The sequence below is a fragment of the Lissotriton helveticus genome, chromosome 6 (genome assembly GCF_964261635.1).
Source record: "Lissotriton helveticus chromosome 6, aLisHel1.1, whole genome shotgun sequence".
In the NCBI taxonomy this organism is placed as follows: Eukaryota; Metazoa; Chordata; class Amphibia; order Caudata; family Salamandridae; genus Lissotriton; species Lissotriton helveticus.
In genome coordinates, this window is record NC_136067.1 from 847,152,935 (window position 1) to 847,169,754 (window position 16,820).

General features: G+C 43.2%; 1 protein-coding gene across 1 annotated transcript; it reads right to left on the reverse strand.

Moving 5' to 3' along the window:
- Positions 1-2,095: 2,095 nt before the first annotated feature.
- On the reverse strand, positions 2,096-15,429 carry LOC144763133 (fatty acid-binding protein, brain-like). Its single transcript, XM_078648455.1, has 4 exons — positions 15,271-15,429; positions 13,864-14,036; positions 5,664-5,765; positions 2,096-2,459 (listed from the first exon to the last, which is right to left on the reverse strand). The coding sequence occupies exons 1-4, from the start codon at positions 15,341-15,343 to the stop codon at positions 2,409-2,411; spliced, it is 399 nt and encodes a 132-aa protein (XP_078504581.1). The 5' UTR covers positions 15,344-15,429; the 3' UTR covers positions 2,096-2,408.
- Between the last annotated feature and the right edge of the window lie 1,391 nt (positions 15,430-16,820).

Sequence of the window (16,820 nt, forward strand, 5' to 3'; positions counted from 1 at the left end):
GCTCATAGGATGAACATAAAATATATATATCCAGAAACATTTCATGCGTCAACCCGTTTTATTCATTTTTTTTTTATTCAGCACCCTTCAGCCATTGTCATTCTGCTTTAGTTCGGCCTACATGAGTATATCCTCGTAACGATCATACTGCAGTTGGATTGGGTATGGAGTGCTTCCATTGCAATGCACATATTTTGTAACAAGGGAACCCAAACATGTCGGCCAGGGACCTTGGGAGTCAATTATTTTCAACAACAGTGGTCCCCAGAAAGTGAGATGGAAACCAAAAAATTAATATAGACTCAATCGTAGCTATATTTCGTGGACTTGTCCAGCCGGACAGAGGCCTAATATTTACTTGTAGGTTTTCAACATAGTAATACACAAAAATACATAAACTGGGGCACAATCCTACGCACTACCTGAAGACTCCTCTGTCACGCCGGCATATTCTGTCTTTGCATATTGGATGCATGCCCATTGGTACCACCAGTCTGAGCTGCGTGTTGTAGCTACTACGTTTTTCACCTTGACCTTCCTAGAATTCTGCCAATTCCTAACCTTTCGCTTATGTATCTTTCCTCCCCTTTTTCCCCCAGGCTAATGAGGCTCTAACTTACAGGCATGATATCAATGTCCTGATGATGACCCACTCAGTTCTTAAATGGATCGAAACGCCCTCAACACCTTATACGCACAGAAACTTTCATTCATTTTGAAAGTGTTTGTAGTGATTTGTTTTCGTGACACTGTATATTCCTTGTGAAACAAACCAAGCTTTGCCTGAGCCCCCTGTTGTTTGTTTTTTCCCCTTGTTTTGTACTCGTATCTGCTGAGTAGGATACAGGATTGTGTCCCACTTTATGTATTTTTGTGTATTACTATGTTGAAAGTCTGCAAGTCAATATTAGACCTCTGTCGGGCTGGACAAGTCCACGAAATATAGCTACGATTGAGTCTATATTAATTCTTTGGTTTCCATCTCACCTTCATTGCAATGCACGGCCAGTGAAGTGCCCATGCACTGCAATGAAAGTCATTTTGAATAGCACTTATGTTCACAGCACAGTATGTGACCAACACACTCAGGCAGATTCCTGCTCTACACATCCTGGGTATTTATGCCCATGGCTGGCAACCATCTTTGTGAGGAGCAAACATTTTTTTCTTTACTTCTTGGTTGTTAGGATTAATTAATTTATAAAGGTTTAAAGTATTGGAGTCAATACATTTTAAGCTGTTATGTTTTTTCTCCTTTTTTAGACAATACTTTGCAAACAAGCACTGGCAAATCAAATCAACTGGCACACACATTAAAGGCAAGACTATGGTTCTGCCTTTTGTAAATAATTCTAAGATTGTTTTCCTATAATGTGGGTTTATGTGCCTTCATCTTTTTCCACCTCTCAGAGTACTAGATTTTTCAGAATATGTCTAGAGTGCAATTTTCACTGCCTACTGTTGTATCCCTCATAGAGGTCTAGGATCGACTCATACTCCTTTTCTTGATTCACATAACTTTTTGCATTCATCTTTGTTTCGATCAGTATTGGGTGCAGAAACTGGTGAGTAATGTAAAACTGAGTGACATCCAGAACTCTGGGCGTTGTGGACGTGGGCCATATGTGATGCAGGTACCTTGTATGAAGGTGGGGCCTGCAATGAGTCATTCATCCAAGTGAATGAGGAATTCAGAGTACAGATTCATCTCACTAAGCTCTCACTCGTGGAGCAAAATCTGGAGAGCGACCCATGTCCTGAGTACGATCTGTCACCTCATCAGAGATATGAAGTACATTAAAAATAAAAGGCAACTGCAGCAATGCGAGCTCGAAAGGGAAAAAAGGACACAGATGATACAAAGGACGACCAGCCTATATTATAATTGCTTAGTACAAAATTGCCAAATTCACTTGATATAGGTATGTGAATATAAGTTCTACAATGTGATGTAAAAATATGTAGTACAATATTTACTGCATTTATTGACCCATGCACAGTTCAGTCTACACAGACACAAGCTCTCTATAAACACAACTGTGTATCCGGTTAAGAACCTTAAAGAATGTGCAAGTACGAAATGAAGCACCATATCTGTTGATGTAAAATGTCTTTATTTCAATTTAACTTTAACTTCAAAAAGAAAATTCATGTAAACATAGCTCGCGGATTTCATAAAAATACAAGTTTAGACAATTTCATAAACAGCAGCCTTAAACTGGCTGTTAACATTTAGAACCCTGCATTGACATTCGAGTGGTGTAAAGGCAGACTCTGTGCATCTGTCGAGCAAATAGTAGTAAAGTGTTAATTCACGCAGCCACTGGTGAAGGTGAAGAGTTTATCCACTTCATTGAGGGCAATTAACACTTCAACTGGCAAGAGTGCAGCACCGGACTATTGAATGTCTATGCTTTCTCGTAACGACGCACCGCAGTGACGTCACCAAAGGTTAAAGTCTGCAGGTGAAAAAACACAATACAAAATCATTAGAGATGAGGAAGGAACTATAAAATCTGTCTGCGCTCTGGGAGCACACAAGCTTTTTTTCTTGAGTTCACAAGTCTAAAAGTTTGCAACAGTGTCTTTCCCTCTCCACCAACCACCACCTCTGGCGAAATTCCCCCTTCGCTGAATTGTTTTCATGCATGTAAACGGATAACTTATTTTCACAACATGCACTTTCCTTTTCCCCTTCATAACCTTTATGCATACAATCACTGTCGGCCTGGTATTTCAGGCATGGTGGCACTACCAGCTTGAAAGGGTCAGTGTGGGCTTTTTTTTCAAGTACTGTGAGTGGACAAAAGTTTAAAAAAAACAGTTGACACAGGCCCTTTCAAGCTGGTATCTGGCAGGGCCACGCTGCCCAAAAGGCCAGTACAGCATTGCAAGCAATAAAATGTAGAGTGCCTATTCCATATTGTGCAATCTGCATACAATACAACATTTGTTCCGTGTGCATGCTTGCCATGCAGTAGTCCGCGTAGAACATATGGGGTCGAGTGTAGCTTTGTACATAGATGAGATTTAAATGGCTGGTAGACATCACAAAATGCATGGTCTCTGAATAAATATGTTTAACGGCTATTGTAGCTAATTTGGACTGTTTTATGACAATAGTAAATGCTGGTTTTGCAACTGGTTAAGCAACGGGGTGCAAGCATTTAGGTTCTAGAATAATGTTTAGCCTATGCACCATATTCTTTTTATGACATCCACAGGCATATGCATCAAAGCTATTTGCGATGGCAAATGGTGCGAATCGCAAAAATCGTCCGTTTGCGATTGCAAAATTTGCTTTAGCGATGCATGAAACAACGTGCCACTTGCACTTAAAAATCGCAATTATTTGCGAGTTTTCAAAATTGTGATTGCATTTTAGGAATCGCAATGCAAGAACTACTTGAGAATAGCGATTTCGCTAATAGGGGGTGCAAATTACCATGAAGTTGAACTTCATGGTAATTTGCAAAAACTTTGAAAAATGCACTTTTGTGCATTTTTCAAACTTTCATGTTGCGCACACACATGTTTCAGGGGTGCAATAGGGTGTCCTTTTCACACCGTTGCACCCTGAAATTGCATGCGCAATTTGCGAGGACCTATTGGTACTCGCAAATTGCGCATGCAATTTCCCATTCATTCCTGTGAGCCTGTAAGCCCGAAGGAATGAATGTGAAGCCATTCCTTATTTGCGACTTGCAAATAAGGAATGTGTAGGAATCGCTATTTTTATAGAGATTTCTACATACATAGGCTTTTGCGAGTCCTTAATTTGCAATTCCTTAATTATCGCAATTAAGGACTCGCAAAATCCTACCTTGATGCATGTGCTTACTGATGCTTGCATTGGTAAGACAGAAATCGATTCCAGGTTCTGCCCTAACAGCAGATCAGTGCTTTTGCTATATCATAACAAGTTATTAATTTCCAATCATTTCCACCCCTCGTGTCCCACAATAACAATTACATACAGCCCCCGTTGTGTGAGGGCCGTGCAAAATGAAGGTATGCATGTTTCATCTAATTTGTTTCAAAATACTGAGGGCCTCATTTACAACAAAGTAACGCAGCGTGGTACCGCAAGCACAGGGATGCGTCATATCTACAACATGGGCTGCCATGTGCTGACGCAGACACCCTTGCACCATAGTGCAAGAGTGACTGCGTTGTGGGGATGTTTGTTTTTGTGCAGGAAGGCACACCTTCCTGCACAAAAACAATCAGAAAAGGTGACTTCCTCTTTCTATGCGTGTTTCAGAATGCAGCACGCATATAAAGAGGAAAAAAACGAGAAATTAAAACATTTCTCCTCTTTGCGCGTGGGGAGGCGTAGCATTTTGACTAATTTCCTGGTTTTCGTTTTCTCAAAAATCTGAAAATACGGTAGAAGCGATGGGTGTTGCGTAGGAACACCCATGGAATGTGCCTTTCAAGCAAAGTGCTGCGTGTAAAGGGGCCATATTTACAAGGACATATAAAGCCATGCAGGTAAGCTTTACGTGTACTTGTAAATATGGGACACCCACTTCACGTTTCTGGGCAGCCCACGGTATATTTACGGACTCATATATAATACTTATAGAGATACTATTGTAGTTTCTACACAAAAGGGTACATTTACAAGGTAAGTGGCATTGTGCAAGAGTGCCTGCTTTGCGGCAATGATTTTTATGTGCCAGAAGAACCACTTCCTGCACATGAACAATCTTAAATAGAAATTTGTAACTCCTATGTGTGCCAATGAAGCTGCTGTTTACCATGGATAAAAGTTAGTAGCGTGGAGTGTCGTCGAGTGGAGTGTCATAGAGTGGGGTGGCATAGAGCAGATAGTGGAGTGGCTCTTGCATTAGAGTGGATTGCAGAGAGGTTGACTGGAGTGAATTAGTGTTGGGGTGGATTAGAGTGGAGTGTATGAGAGTGGAGTGGATTAGATTGGAGTGGGTTGCAGTGGAGTGTATTGGAAGTGTGTGGCTTGGAGAGAACGACAAAACAAATGCACACAGAAGGAGTCATCCGTAAACAATTGCTATCAAGTAGAAATCTCCCGGAACTCTGCCCCAATAGAATACATCATAAAAAACATAAGAATGTGTTGAAATGCAACGTGTGCTCATGTAAAGGGTTTTGAGTTGGGTCAAGTTTGTGTTATGAAAAAAATGTAACCAAAAAATAAGTACCTCAATCACAGCGTAAGCAGCGAACAGACAATAAATTAGGAGATATCAATTTATACTCTGTTCATGCGCCACACAAAGAACTAAAGTGATACAGGAACTGACGACTGGGACACGCTGTTGAATAAGACAGTTAAGAAGAGTGATACTAATGACAACGAATGGTAAGTAATGGGCGAGCTAAAAGCCCATTATACGTTTTTTTTTAAAGATACATAAGTTCAGCAAGGGCGCTGCCTGCAGGCCTGACCTAACAATGAGTCCTGGTGCCCACCACCGGCACAAATTAAGCACAGATGTGCCTGTGCAACCTTAAATGAGCAAGCTTTGCGTAATTTAGATATGTACGAGCGAAAGACATGAATATGTTTAGGAGATATTTTCTCAATAGGTATTATGCCCCTCAAGCTTTTTTTTGCATGCCGACCAGCATAAAACTGAGCATACCTAACAAAAGTCTCCATTTAGATTCCTCATACTTACCATGACCATTTTACCATCTTTAATCTCTCTAACGAAGTTAGTTTCCTTTCCGTCCCATTTCTGTGTATGAATCAATTTGGCACCGTCCATTTTTAGTACAGTCTGCAAGTAACAACAAAAACAGGAAACCATTAATTAATAAAGGCAATATAGTCTTATTACCTTAAATTGTACTAAGTGTGTATTGGCTTCGCCTTTCAGTGGAGTGATGGTGTGGGTGAGAGTCCAATGATGTATGAATAAGTGCATGAGGGTCAATAAAAGAATGAACGGATGGATGAATGAATGTGAGGAAGGAGATTCATTGGTTGAACGAGTGACTAATTATTAGAAGATGAGTGAGGATGGATGGGTTGGTTAATATGCTGTAAAGGTGCAACCAGGAAGAGGTCCATTAGGGGGGTGACCAAGAGGGTGAACAGATTAAGTGAGTGACACTGAATCTGGGCACGTGACCAGGCTCAGGTAGACAAGGCACCCGCTAGATGAGAAATCAGAACCCAAATTCCTCAGGGTAGTTCGGAGGTGCAAAGGATATAATTATTTAGCAGAAACAATAGTGTTCAGAGAAACAGGTATCTGAGAAAGTGGCAGCTGCGGCATGGTGTGGATCACAAAGTAATGTCAGGCAGCTTTAAAAGACAACTATACCACGGGCCGTACAAGTGTGTTTTTATCTCGTGAGTTCTAGATCATGCATAAAAGAAGCTGCTAACACAGGCCCAGATTTATTAACATTTTGCACTTTTTAGAGGCAGCCTAGATGCAAAATGTATTTTGAGATTTACTAAGCCACGCAAAGCTTGTTTTGAGTGGCTTATTAAAAAAGAAAAGTCAGGCAACACAGTGCATAGTGTTGCTTTTTTTTACTTTGCTCCGGGAAGGCGCTCCATGGAGGTATCATGGGTGTTCATGGGTGTTCTAGTGCATTCATTCACCCATGGAATTTGAAATAAAGCCAGATTTTCAAACGTCTGATAACTTGGGTTTAGGCCAAAATGGTGCGCCTACCTGAGGCCTAAGAAGAAGAAATATCTTACTTTCTCCTGGTTACTTTCTCTTTCATGTGTACTGCACTCTACAGCAGACACAGAATGAGAAATATGCATTTGACAACTGTTTTGTGCAGGAAGGAATTTCTTCCTGCACAAAAACAACCCTGACCACAACACAGGCATCCTTGAGATGACAGATGGATGCCTGTGCTGGTACTAGGTAGCCACAAGTGTGCCAGCACAGGAAGAGAGCCCACCAGTGGCATATCTTTAGAACAAAAGAAACAATTGACAGTGTACCCTGTAAAGCCCAAGCACCTGACCCACTATCTCTAGTTATTAAATATCCTGTTGGGATCCCCCTTGCAATATCTGTGCACACTGTTAATGCACCGCACCCACTGCCACAGTGCAATCCAATACAGGATTACACTAATTTCAAACAAAATGCAAAGGTGCACCACTTGACAATCAGACAAGAAAGCACTGGTCCATGTCCATAGAGTTGTTCCCAAAGTTTCTTCATTTATTCATATTATTCTTTTCGTAAAAAAGCACAAGACAGCCGACGCTTTTCATCCAGAAAGTGCCTTCTTCAGGGCAAAAGTCAGAGAGCCGGGCACTCCTAACGCTTATCAATGGTGGGGTATCCAGTGTAGATAAACTTCACAGGACGGGTTTTTGCAAAGCTCATATCATCAGAAGCTGTACTGCGTGTAATGAAGAAAGGCACTTCTTAGGCAGCATGAAGGATAGTCCAAGGTGTGATAGCACCTTACTGAACTAGTTCTGAAACCTCGCCAAGATAAGGTGGGCCAGAGGTACTGGGACGATCACCCAACGTGGCCTCAATACGGCTGCGATACAGTTCATAACTCCTCCTGTGCGGCGAAGACAGTGATTTGTCTGATTGTCAAGTGGTGCACCAGTGCGTTTTGTTTGAAGTGCCATAGCTTTGTAAATATGGTGTTGTTCAGCTCTCTCCCATCTATACAATGCAGCAACGTATTTTGCTGTGCTTCATGAACTTTTAGTAAATCTCTTTTTACCCAGAGGGGCTGGGCTAGCTATATTAACATCCGTAATGCCATGGTGTGCGACTCACCTCAAAGTAGGGCACTTTGATTGACAATTATCTGAAATATGTGTGCATACATTTGAACAGCTGATTTTCAGTCTCTTATCTATGTGCGCAAGCCTTTCAACTCAGTGCTTTCTTAGCCCCTTATCTAAAGGTGTGGTGACTCCCATCCCATGACCACAATCCAACGAATTTTAACAGGTTAAATGAGATCCTTTTACTGCTCTGTTAGTACGTTAGATCCATCCAGTGTGTCTCTTAATCCTATGTTTACAGATCAATATCTATCCAGTGTTCTCTTAACCCTACGCTATCCTTCTCAATCCGAATAACTGACTAATATCCACCACTCAAATTACTTTCATATTTCACTATACTAATTCACCATTAATCCTTTATGGGTTCTGGAGTAGCGTGCTACTAGCTGAAAAAAAATGCTTTAACACCCCATCAGGGGTACCAAGCACTATATAAATGCAAACTTCTTTCCCTCTTCTAGCCCGGCGCTATCTTTATGAATCCAAATGACTGACTAACCTATCCACGACTCAAATTACTTTCATATTTCACTATACAAATTCAACACTAATCCTTTGTGTTCCGGTATAGTGTGCTACTCACCGAAAAAGTGCTTCAACGCATAGTCGAGGGTAGTAAGCGCTATATAAATGCAATTACAATACAATACAATATCTAAAGATCAGATGATTTCAGTCCATGGCTATGACTATTGGTTAGATGATATCCCTCCACTGTTCTCTAAATCCAGTTTATAGCATGGCTTCCACTCAATATTCTTACCCTGTCTACAGTTAAATGACTTTCGCCCCGGATTCCTTTAATCCATGAACGCAGTTAGATGACTCCGCTGCCAGTGTATTATTACAACCACATACAGTTTTGACTACTTTCCATTGATATCTTTCTAGCCAGTCTCTTCTCTGTACGCAAAATGTGTTTCCTGGAATTACATTTAAAAATCAGTTTGAGCCTTGGTTCTGTTAGTAGAGTGCCTGCCATCTTCTAATTCTATAAAAGAAAGGAAGAAGCCCTCATAACCACACAATAAATATCTAAAGCCACGGCAGAGTACGTGGCTCCGACATCTTTCTACTTTGAAGGGTGGGACCAAATTGGCATTTCTCACTTAGGGGACGTGCGTAAAGGGGAAAACTTAAAGTCCTTGCAAGATCTAAAGGATCACTGTGCTCTAGCTAATTTGCTGTTTTTTCGCTTCATTCAGCTGCGACATGCCCCACGGTCACACATCTCACCAGAACCCCCCTTCCTGAATACAATCCCTTTGAAGCCAAGATCTTCCTGAGGCACCCGGGGGAAGGAGCCATCTCTTCTGTAAAAGAAAGAACACCACAGGGGATTTTCCACTCCTTGATCTCGTGGTCCAGGTGTAGGAGACAGGCTAGAAAAGGAGGTACTTGCACCACAGGGGTTTTCCAGCTTCCTGGCCACTGCAGACTGCTTAGGTGTGCCACCAAACTATGGAGATTTTCCATATTGTTTTTTAAGATAATGATTAGGGTTACAATGAGGTTGAGGGCTAAAATTGGGTTTAGGTTTAAGCTTGACTAAAAATATAGCCCTGGACTTAACTCAACAGTGCGGCTATAGCAGCACAAGTAAGCCATACCGTGGGCTTACCAAGAACATGCTGGGGCTTTTAGTCCATCCAGTGCTTACGATTAGTTGGCTTTCACATCACTCATTTGCCTGCTTCTTATTGTGACCCAGCTTGCCCTTCATATGTTTGTACCCGCCATGGAGCATATAGCTACCTTGCCATTTATTTTCATTGGCTGTTTTTTATACTTTTTTCTTTTTTGTTAAGCATTCCACTAAAGTGCATGTGTTTTTCAGCTGTCACCCGTGTCCTTCTCTCTACCTTCACTTGTGTGAACTCTCCCTTCGTGTGGCTTCCACCCCTGCTCCCTCCTGTCGCGCACTGCTTCTCTCCATCCCTGCCCTCTGTGTTGTTACCCCCCACTTGTGCACTACCTGTTTACCCCCCAACCGGACTTCCAAGAATGTTTTCTTTTTTTTCTGATGCAATTTGGATTGAAAAATAAAAAGGAAAAAAGCGACCATGTCATGAGCTTTCCCCCCTTATGTAGCCATGATAAACAGCTAGGTTAAAAATCACCGGCAAAGCCAATAGGTCTCGAAAGCAAGACCTATTGGCTTTCCCAATGCTCGTTACTATGTTCCATGTATTTTACCAATGTATTATCTACACTTATTTAGTGTGTGTACACCAAACACCGTAGTTCGACACAAAAAGTGTAGACAATATTATGGCAAAGTACATAGGATAAAATAAAAATACTACATTTTTGTAGGTGATATACTGCCTAATATAAAAATGTAAGCGGTATTCTGGTACTCAATATTGTGTCATGCAACAGGGGAGCTGACATGCTAAGAAAGGAGGGGGCAGGGTTCGCCAGCGATTCTACCACTCCGTAGGCACCTTGGGCACACCACGAGGCAAACATTTACGACTCCAATTCTGGGAACGCTAGGGGCATAAGACACATCACCAGTTTTAATCAGTGTCTCCCAGTCAGGCTAGTGGGCAAGAAACAATCATTGGAAACACACACACTTCCTTGATCCAGTCGGGGAGGTGAGCAGGGACACACTACTACAAGGATTAAAACACGGTAACAGGTAATATAAAGGATATAGAAAATAAACTACAACGTCCATCCCCTGACACAAGCAGACTCCAGCCTCGTGTCTTTGGGTCATTACAGAATGGTGGTGACTTACAGTATTATTCTCCTGTTAGAAGAAGTGCACTTTATGTAGGAAATAGACTACCTGTGTGGAACCTGATTTCTTACAAAAAGTGCGCTTGTAACCACCAATGGCCTTGTGGTGCAGTCATTGTGAACTAATCGTTTATTTATTTAACAGGCAACAAAATATTGCTCCTCTGTTGCTCACGCTGGAGTCACTGGAAACCTTTGCGTTGGTGAGTACCTGGAACTATGAGAAATATGCCGAAACTCCACTAATTTTGAGGTAAATATATCTGCCTCAAACTGAAGTGTTGGTCAAATTGCACTGGGCGCTCCCTTCACACACAAGCCGTATGAGTGGGGAAAACTGCCGAACCAACATTGCCAAAAGCTGAAAAGCAATATATGTGTATGGACGACCAATCTGTAAAACTAAAACGGAGCAGCAAATAAGGAACTAGGTTAATCAACTTCCGTATTCGACGTGCGCTTATTCTTAATAGAACTTTCCCCTGGAAAATCTAGGGAAAACGTGGCTAAGATTCTGATGGTGAAATTAGGACTTCTACGTAACAAAAAACATTCATAAAATAGTTTCTGCCTCCCCTTCCAAGCTAGTGCCAATTCCACCCCCACATAGCACTCCCCGTGCCTGCCGAGGTTAACTGCAGCAGACACGGTCAGTCTGAGAGAGAGCGAGAGGGGGGGGGGGGGGGGGGGAGATGAAGGTAAAGAGACAGCACTAGAGAGAGCGGAGAGAGAAGAAACGATAGATTGGATGGAAAGAGAACGACTGAGGAAGGAGACAAAGCGAGTGGGGCTGATAAGAGCATTTTGCCTGAGCTGCCCCTGAGCGCAACCTACCCCCTGCATCCAGTCTGGACTTGCAGTTCAGTGCCCACTTTTTCTTCATTTGTCAATCACCCTCCCATAGGGTGCCCAGGCATCCCTGGTTTTTGGCCAGCTGTCCCGGCAGATTTTAGGAAATGAACCTTATGTCCTGGTTTTTAGAGATGGTCGGCTGATAACGGTGGGATGTATCTTTTTATGTTTTACCAAGCAGGGATAGTTAGCAGCTGATATAAGAAAGCAATTTAATTAACAGCATGCTACTGGCATTTTATGTATGTTTTTACTGACTTCTGTAAATCTTTGCTAAGGCCCACTGTCATTCTGTGCACTGGGTTGAAATAAAATTGTAGTCTTTCTTCTATTTTTAGGGAACGTTCCGGTTTTTGGCTTTAAAATTCTGGTCACCCTACCCTCCCATCACTGCTTGGTGACTGACATGGTCTCAGTAATGCAATGCCCACAACACTCTCACTGTGCCTTCTCTGCAGTTCCCGCAAACCCCATACTCCGTGTTACCCGGGAACATGGGGCCCATTTCGGCGGGTGGGTCTCAGGAACCGAGGCTCTGGGGAGTCAGGGAAGCCATTGAGTACTCCCTCCGTCCACCGGCTTTTAGAGGGCAGTCTGATGGCAGCTCCTTACCTTGGGGGTGGGATACAAGGGGCAGTTTGGGAAATGGTGTGCGTGGGCTCTAACTCTTATTTTTCACTATGGTTAGCTTTGGTTTCCAACTGGACGAACCAGCCAAAGGGTAGAGGGGGCTAAAATGGAGCTGCTTACTTATATCCTGACAGACAGGCACTTGCTAATAAAACAAGACGAGGAAAGGACAGGACAGATTCATACTTAGGAACGGAGTGAAGCTAGACGTGGTTCAAAATGTACTAAAAAGACAGTTCTGTGGGGTTCTGCAAAGGAAAACGCTAATTGTTGGCTCAGCCTGTGGAACAAAAAACACCCCTCACCTAAAGCTATTGGCTGTTTCTGTCTGCCACCACGTAAAGCATTTGCATTGAATTAGCTACATGTGGAACTACTATACATCTATTGTCCTCTGTCTGCCTCTAATGTGCAAATACGGCATATGTTAGCACATTAAACCCAGACGTATTGGCTTTTCAAAAGATTGTTAGATTATTGTGTACTTTGATAACATTTTTATTTTAATACCAGATAGTGCACATTCAAATACCATTTGCAAACCAACAATATGCAAAAGAAAATACTGCCCATGTTCATCTGTATGTATTTCTAGTATTCAACGAGTACTGATAGTGAGAGCAGTAGTTGGAATGTCGATACCGCCTGGCATGTTAAAATAGCACTCGCCTTAAGATTTCCTTCGAGCAGAGGGGCGGCCCTATAACTTAAGTTCTCTGTTCCTTTTCACGTAAATACGTACTGCACAGTACTTGTTAGCCCATTAGTGGTAAGCCTGATTGGTCCAACTCGTGGGTGACTCATTTCTGCCGCTCCTGGGCCGACCTCTCTCATCGTGGTGGTAGGATCCCACTCCCTCAGTGCAAGCGGGGGCCACCTGTCCTGAAATTCGAGCGGCAGTTCCAAAGGCATCCGCCCAGTCACTTCACTTTTGCAGCCCTTACTATACATATCTTGTCCCTTCAGAGTTTTAACGATTCAACCCAAAGTAAACTGGAGGGAAAAGGTAGGTTTTCAATTAGTAATTGTTTTGCGTGCGTGCGGCTTCAGAGCCTTGGTCTGGAGTAGTGCGCACTGTATACTCACTAACATCATTCAACTGCAACTGTGCCCAGGGCTTTAAGTGGGATGAAAAAACTGTGGGGGGGGGGGTTCTCAGGGGAGCGTGGCCAATGTAATTAAGGGCGTGGCTTAAAAACATGTAAGCCAAATGTTTTTGCTTAGCATAGTGTGCCGCCCGACTGGTATTTAGTTGTTTCTGTAATTGCATCCAGATATATGATACAAGTAACATCATACTTACAACAAGTCAGGACTATTGGCTTTGTCAATGGTTGTTAGTTGCACAAGATAAATAAGCAGCAGCTGTGGCTTGTATATAATATTGAAAAAGCTTCCACATAAAGCCCTGGTGACACCACGGAAATGTTGCTGCTCCTTAGTTCCGAAAAGGAAAGAGAAATCCAGAGAGAAAAGGACTCTCTTTAAAGGATTTCCCTTCCCCTATAACGCTCGCAAAAAAAACGGACCTCCTGTGCTACGGCATAAAATAGAGCCCGATATAGAGCCGTTTTGAGGCCTCCTTAAAAAAACTGCCGGTGCTCAGACCCGGCCCACTTAAAGCCCTGACTGTGCCTGCTTTCTCTGGACTATACGTGTAGTAGTCGGGGAGAGGTGTTCTTTTGTCTGGGGCAGGGGCATAGCCACTCTGTCATGAACCATACTGCAATGAAGGGAATGGGCTCGTTGCTCCCGTCTGAACCTTAAAATACGGCAATACTCAGTGTATAGCAGGCCAGGGTGCCACTGCACCAAATGAAGCTACGCTACGTCAATGGTGTGGGTGGCCTTACCTTGCAGTTCCTGTCGTCGGCCGTGGTCTCGTTGAACTCCTCGCCCAGCTTGAAGATGATCTCCGTGGTCTTGAACGTGCTCTCGGTGCGGATCTTCACCTTGTCGCCGTCCTTGCTGATGATCTGGGAAGGTTTGGTCACATTTCCCATTTGCCGGGTGGCGAAGGCCACTCCTGTGGAAAAGAACCGTACACAGATGAACAGAGCGGAGACGACCACGAGGGGGCAGTGTGAGAAGGGGAGGCCAAAGGGGGGACGGATAGGTGATTATGTGGTGGAGCAGAATGGGGGTCGCGCCCAGTTTCGAGAGTAGCGGAGGTATGTGTAGTAAATACTCTGGAGACTTTCATATGTATAACAGTATGTTTGAGAGTAGATCGCCTACTAAGAGAAGCATGGGCAGGAGGTATGTGGGGCACCGACCATCATAGAACATAACAATGTGCATTTGTAAATTGCTCGTTCACCCCATGACTCTGAAAATCAACGTTATTTTTACTCCACTAAATGGTACTCACTTTAACACACTAATCATGTCTGGGGAACGGTTTCATCTAATTAGTTATAGGTTTAAACCCAAACTCAGCACTATACAATGTTAAAGTGACCAGTCAATATTTGCGAAGAGTTTTCCTTTGCGCGGCAGCACACATCGCAGCCTTTAAAAAAAAAAAAACTAATCTATTTTACCTAGAAACATTTTTGGGTTAACATGTGCAGAGTATGCATATGTGACAAGTACGACTAAATCAATGATTTTCGGGAAAACTCCTCAGTCGCATAATTCCAGTGGCCATGTAGAAATGTCTTCTCGGTGCATCTTCAGCGACGGTTCAGATCGTGTCTCGTCGTGCAGAGCTTCCCGCTGTTCGGAAAGCTGCAAGCCTGCTGTGACCGGCAGATACTGGGTCAATGTATCGACTCCACGCACAGGCGGGAGCGGCTTGGGAATGGGGGCAGCAGCCGAATACGAAGGAAAAGAGGCGCCAGGCCTGTTCCCAGATCATGCGGTCTCACACCTTGACTACATGGGTAGCCTCTGTCACTCGCTGGACAGAAGATACACACCCTAGGAGTTTATGACGCGATGTGCGGCCAAGAAATGTGCATTCCATTGGGTTTGAAAGTTAAGAATTGCAGTGGCTGCAGCTGGACGAGTGTGGAAATTATACCTCAGGTCACCATGCGCAGACCGTGAGATATGCGTGCCAAGAAACGCACGTTAAAGGCACCCCCCCTCCCCCAGGGATGTAGTGCGCTCTATAAATATCATTGATTGATTGATTGATTGATTGATTGATTAAATTAAACGTAAAAAGCAATAGGAGCGCCGCCTACGATATGCGCACTCTAGAAAGGAGCAGCCCACCAAGAGACGGACAGTTTATCCCCCGAGGCGCCATTTACCGAGAACCTTCATGTACTCATCGAAGTTCACGGTCTCCACCAGCTTCCAGGTGCCAATAAACGCGTCGACCATGTTGCTGAGGGTGGAGTGTGGCTGAAGCGGTGAGTCGAATGGTGCTGTTACTGCTGCCACCTAGAGATAACCGCCAAGCAACGACTATTATACCAAGGGGGGGTCGCCCTTCAAGGGGCGAACATTACAAGCCACGCCTTCCAGCGCTCACTCGTCCAACAAGAAGCGGGTGCGCGTGGCAATATTTGAATACTCCCGCTGATTGGCTCAGGCCACCCAGCCAGGCGAGAGCGGGTCGAGACTGAACGGCAAAGTCGCCAAACACACCGTAGCTTTTATCAGATCGATAATCGTCTCTTCCGGGACCAACGGCTCGAAGGCTGCTGAGAAGACCAACACTTGTAAAGAGAACGCGTCCAGCCTTTCTGCAGTAGAATTAAAGTATTCGTTGGTGTGTAGAGCTCACTCACTGACGTTCGGCGCAAGTTTTATACTGTGGTTATGTATCTAATTTTTGGTTGGCTTTCAAATACTTAATGACTATCTTAACAACGGTTTCAGGATAGTTCATCTTAGTCTCGAGGTAAAGCAAAAGCACTAAGCGGTATTTTATTGGAACTTCGACCCCAGCGTTGCCAAACGGTATATGAATTGAAATGATTTTGCTTTAATTTTTGTCGAGTCCACACTAAAACGCGGCCAGGTTGATAGCAAGAGTACTTAGGGGCGAGTGATCGCCGAAACACCCCCTAACATTTCCGACAGGTGGAACGGCCACAGTGACGCAGAGGAGTCCAGTTGGTGATGTAGATTCGGCGGGAAGGAGCAGGGGCTTCCTAAGGCTAGTGCAGTAGAAAGTTTAATCTTTTAACTTTTATTGGAGGGCTTGTCAAGTTTTTGCAGACAGCGGACTTCCCGGTAGATTAGCAAATCTGTAAATTCAGAGCCTAGAAAGGATTGGGCTCTATCCAAAACATGAGCTCAGGCATGTGTAGCACACACGCCACGCAACTTATGTAAAAAAAGGGTTATTTTCCTTCAACATTTGTGTTTAATTAATATTTTAGATTGTATGACTGATGCAGCGCCCTCTCCTCTTCAATGGAAGGCGCTACTGACAGATGAGCAGGTAACCGTGCTAATCCCCTATAGTATTTTGTGGCTCTTGAATCGACCTGGTTAGTATGTACATTCTAAATCAAATAACATTTCATAATTTAATGAAAAGCACATTAGGCTTAACAAGAAAGAAAAACTAGTATTATAATTAAAACCATAAAGAATAACAAATATAATGAAAATCATAAAGGTTTTATCAAATTAAAAGCATTTATAATGTGCAGTTTCAAGTTTATTCTATTCATGCGCAGCTAACAAAAGCCATTGCAAGTTTGATAAAAACCGTTACAAAAAATATTTGTAAAACATTTAAAGTGGGAAAGGAAGCGAGCAACTTAGGTCTAGTGGCCAGGTAGTTATAACATATTCAGATGAATAATAAAATGCAAGTTACAAAATCTTCTTGCAAGGCAGTGAT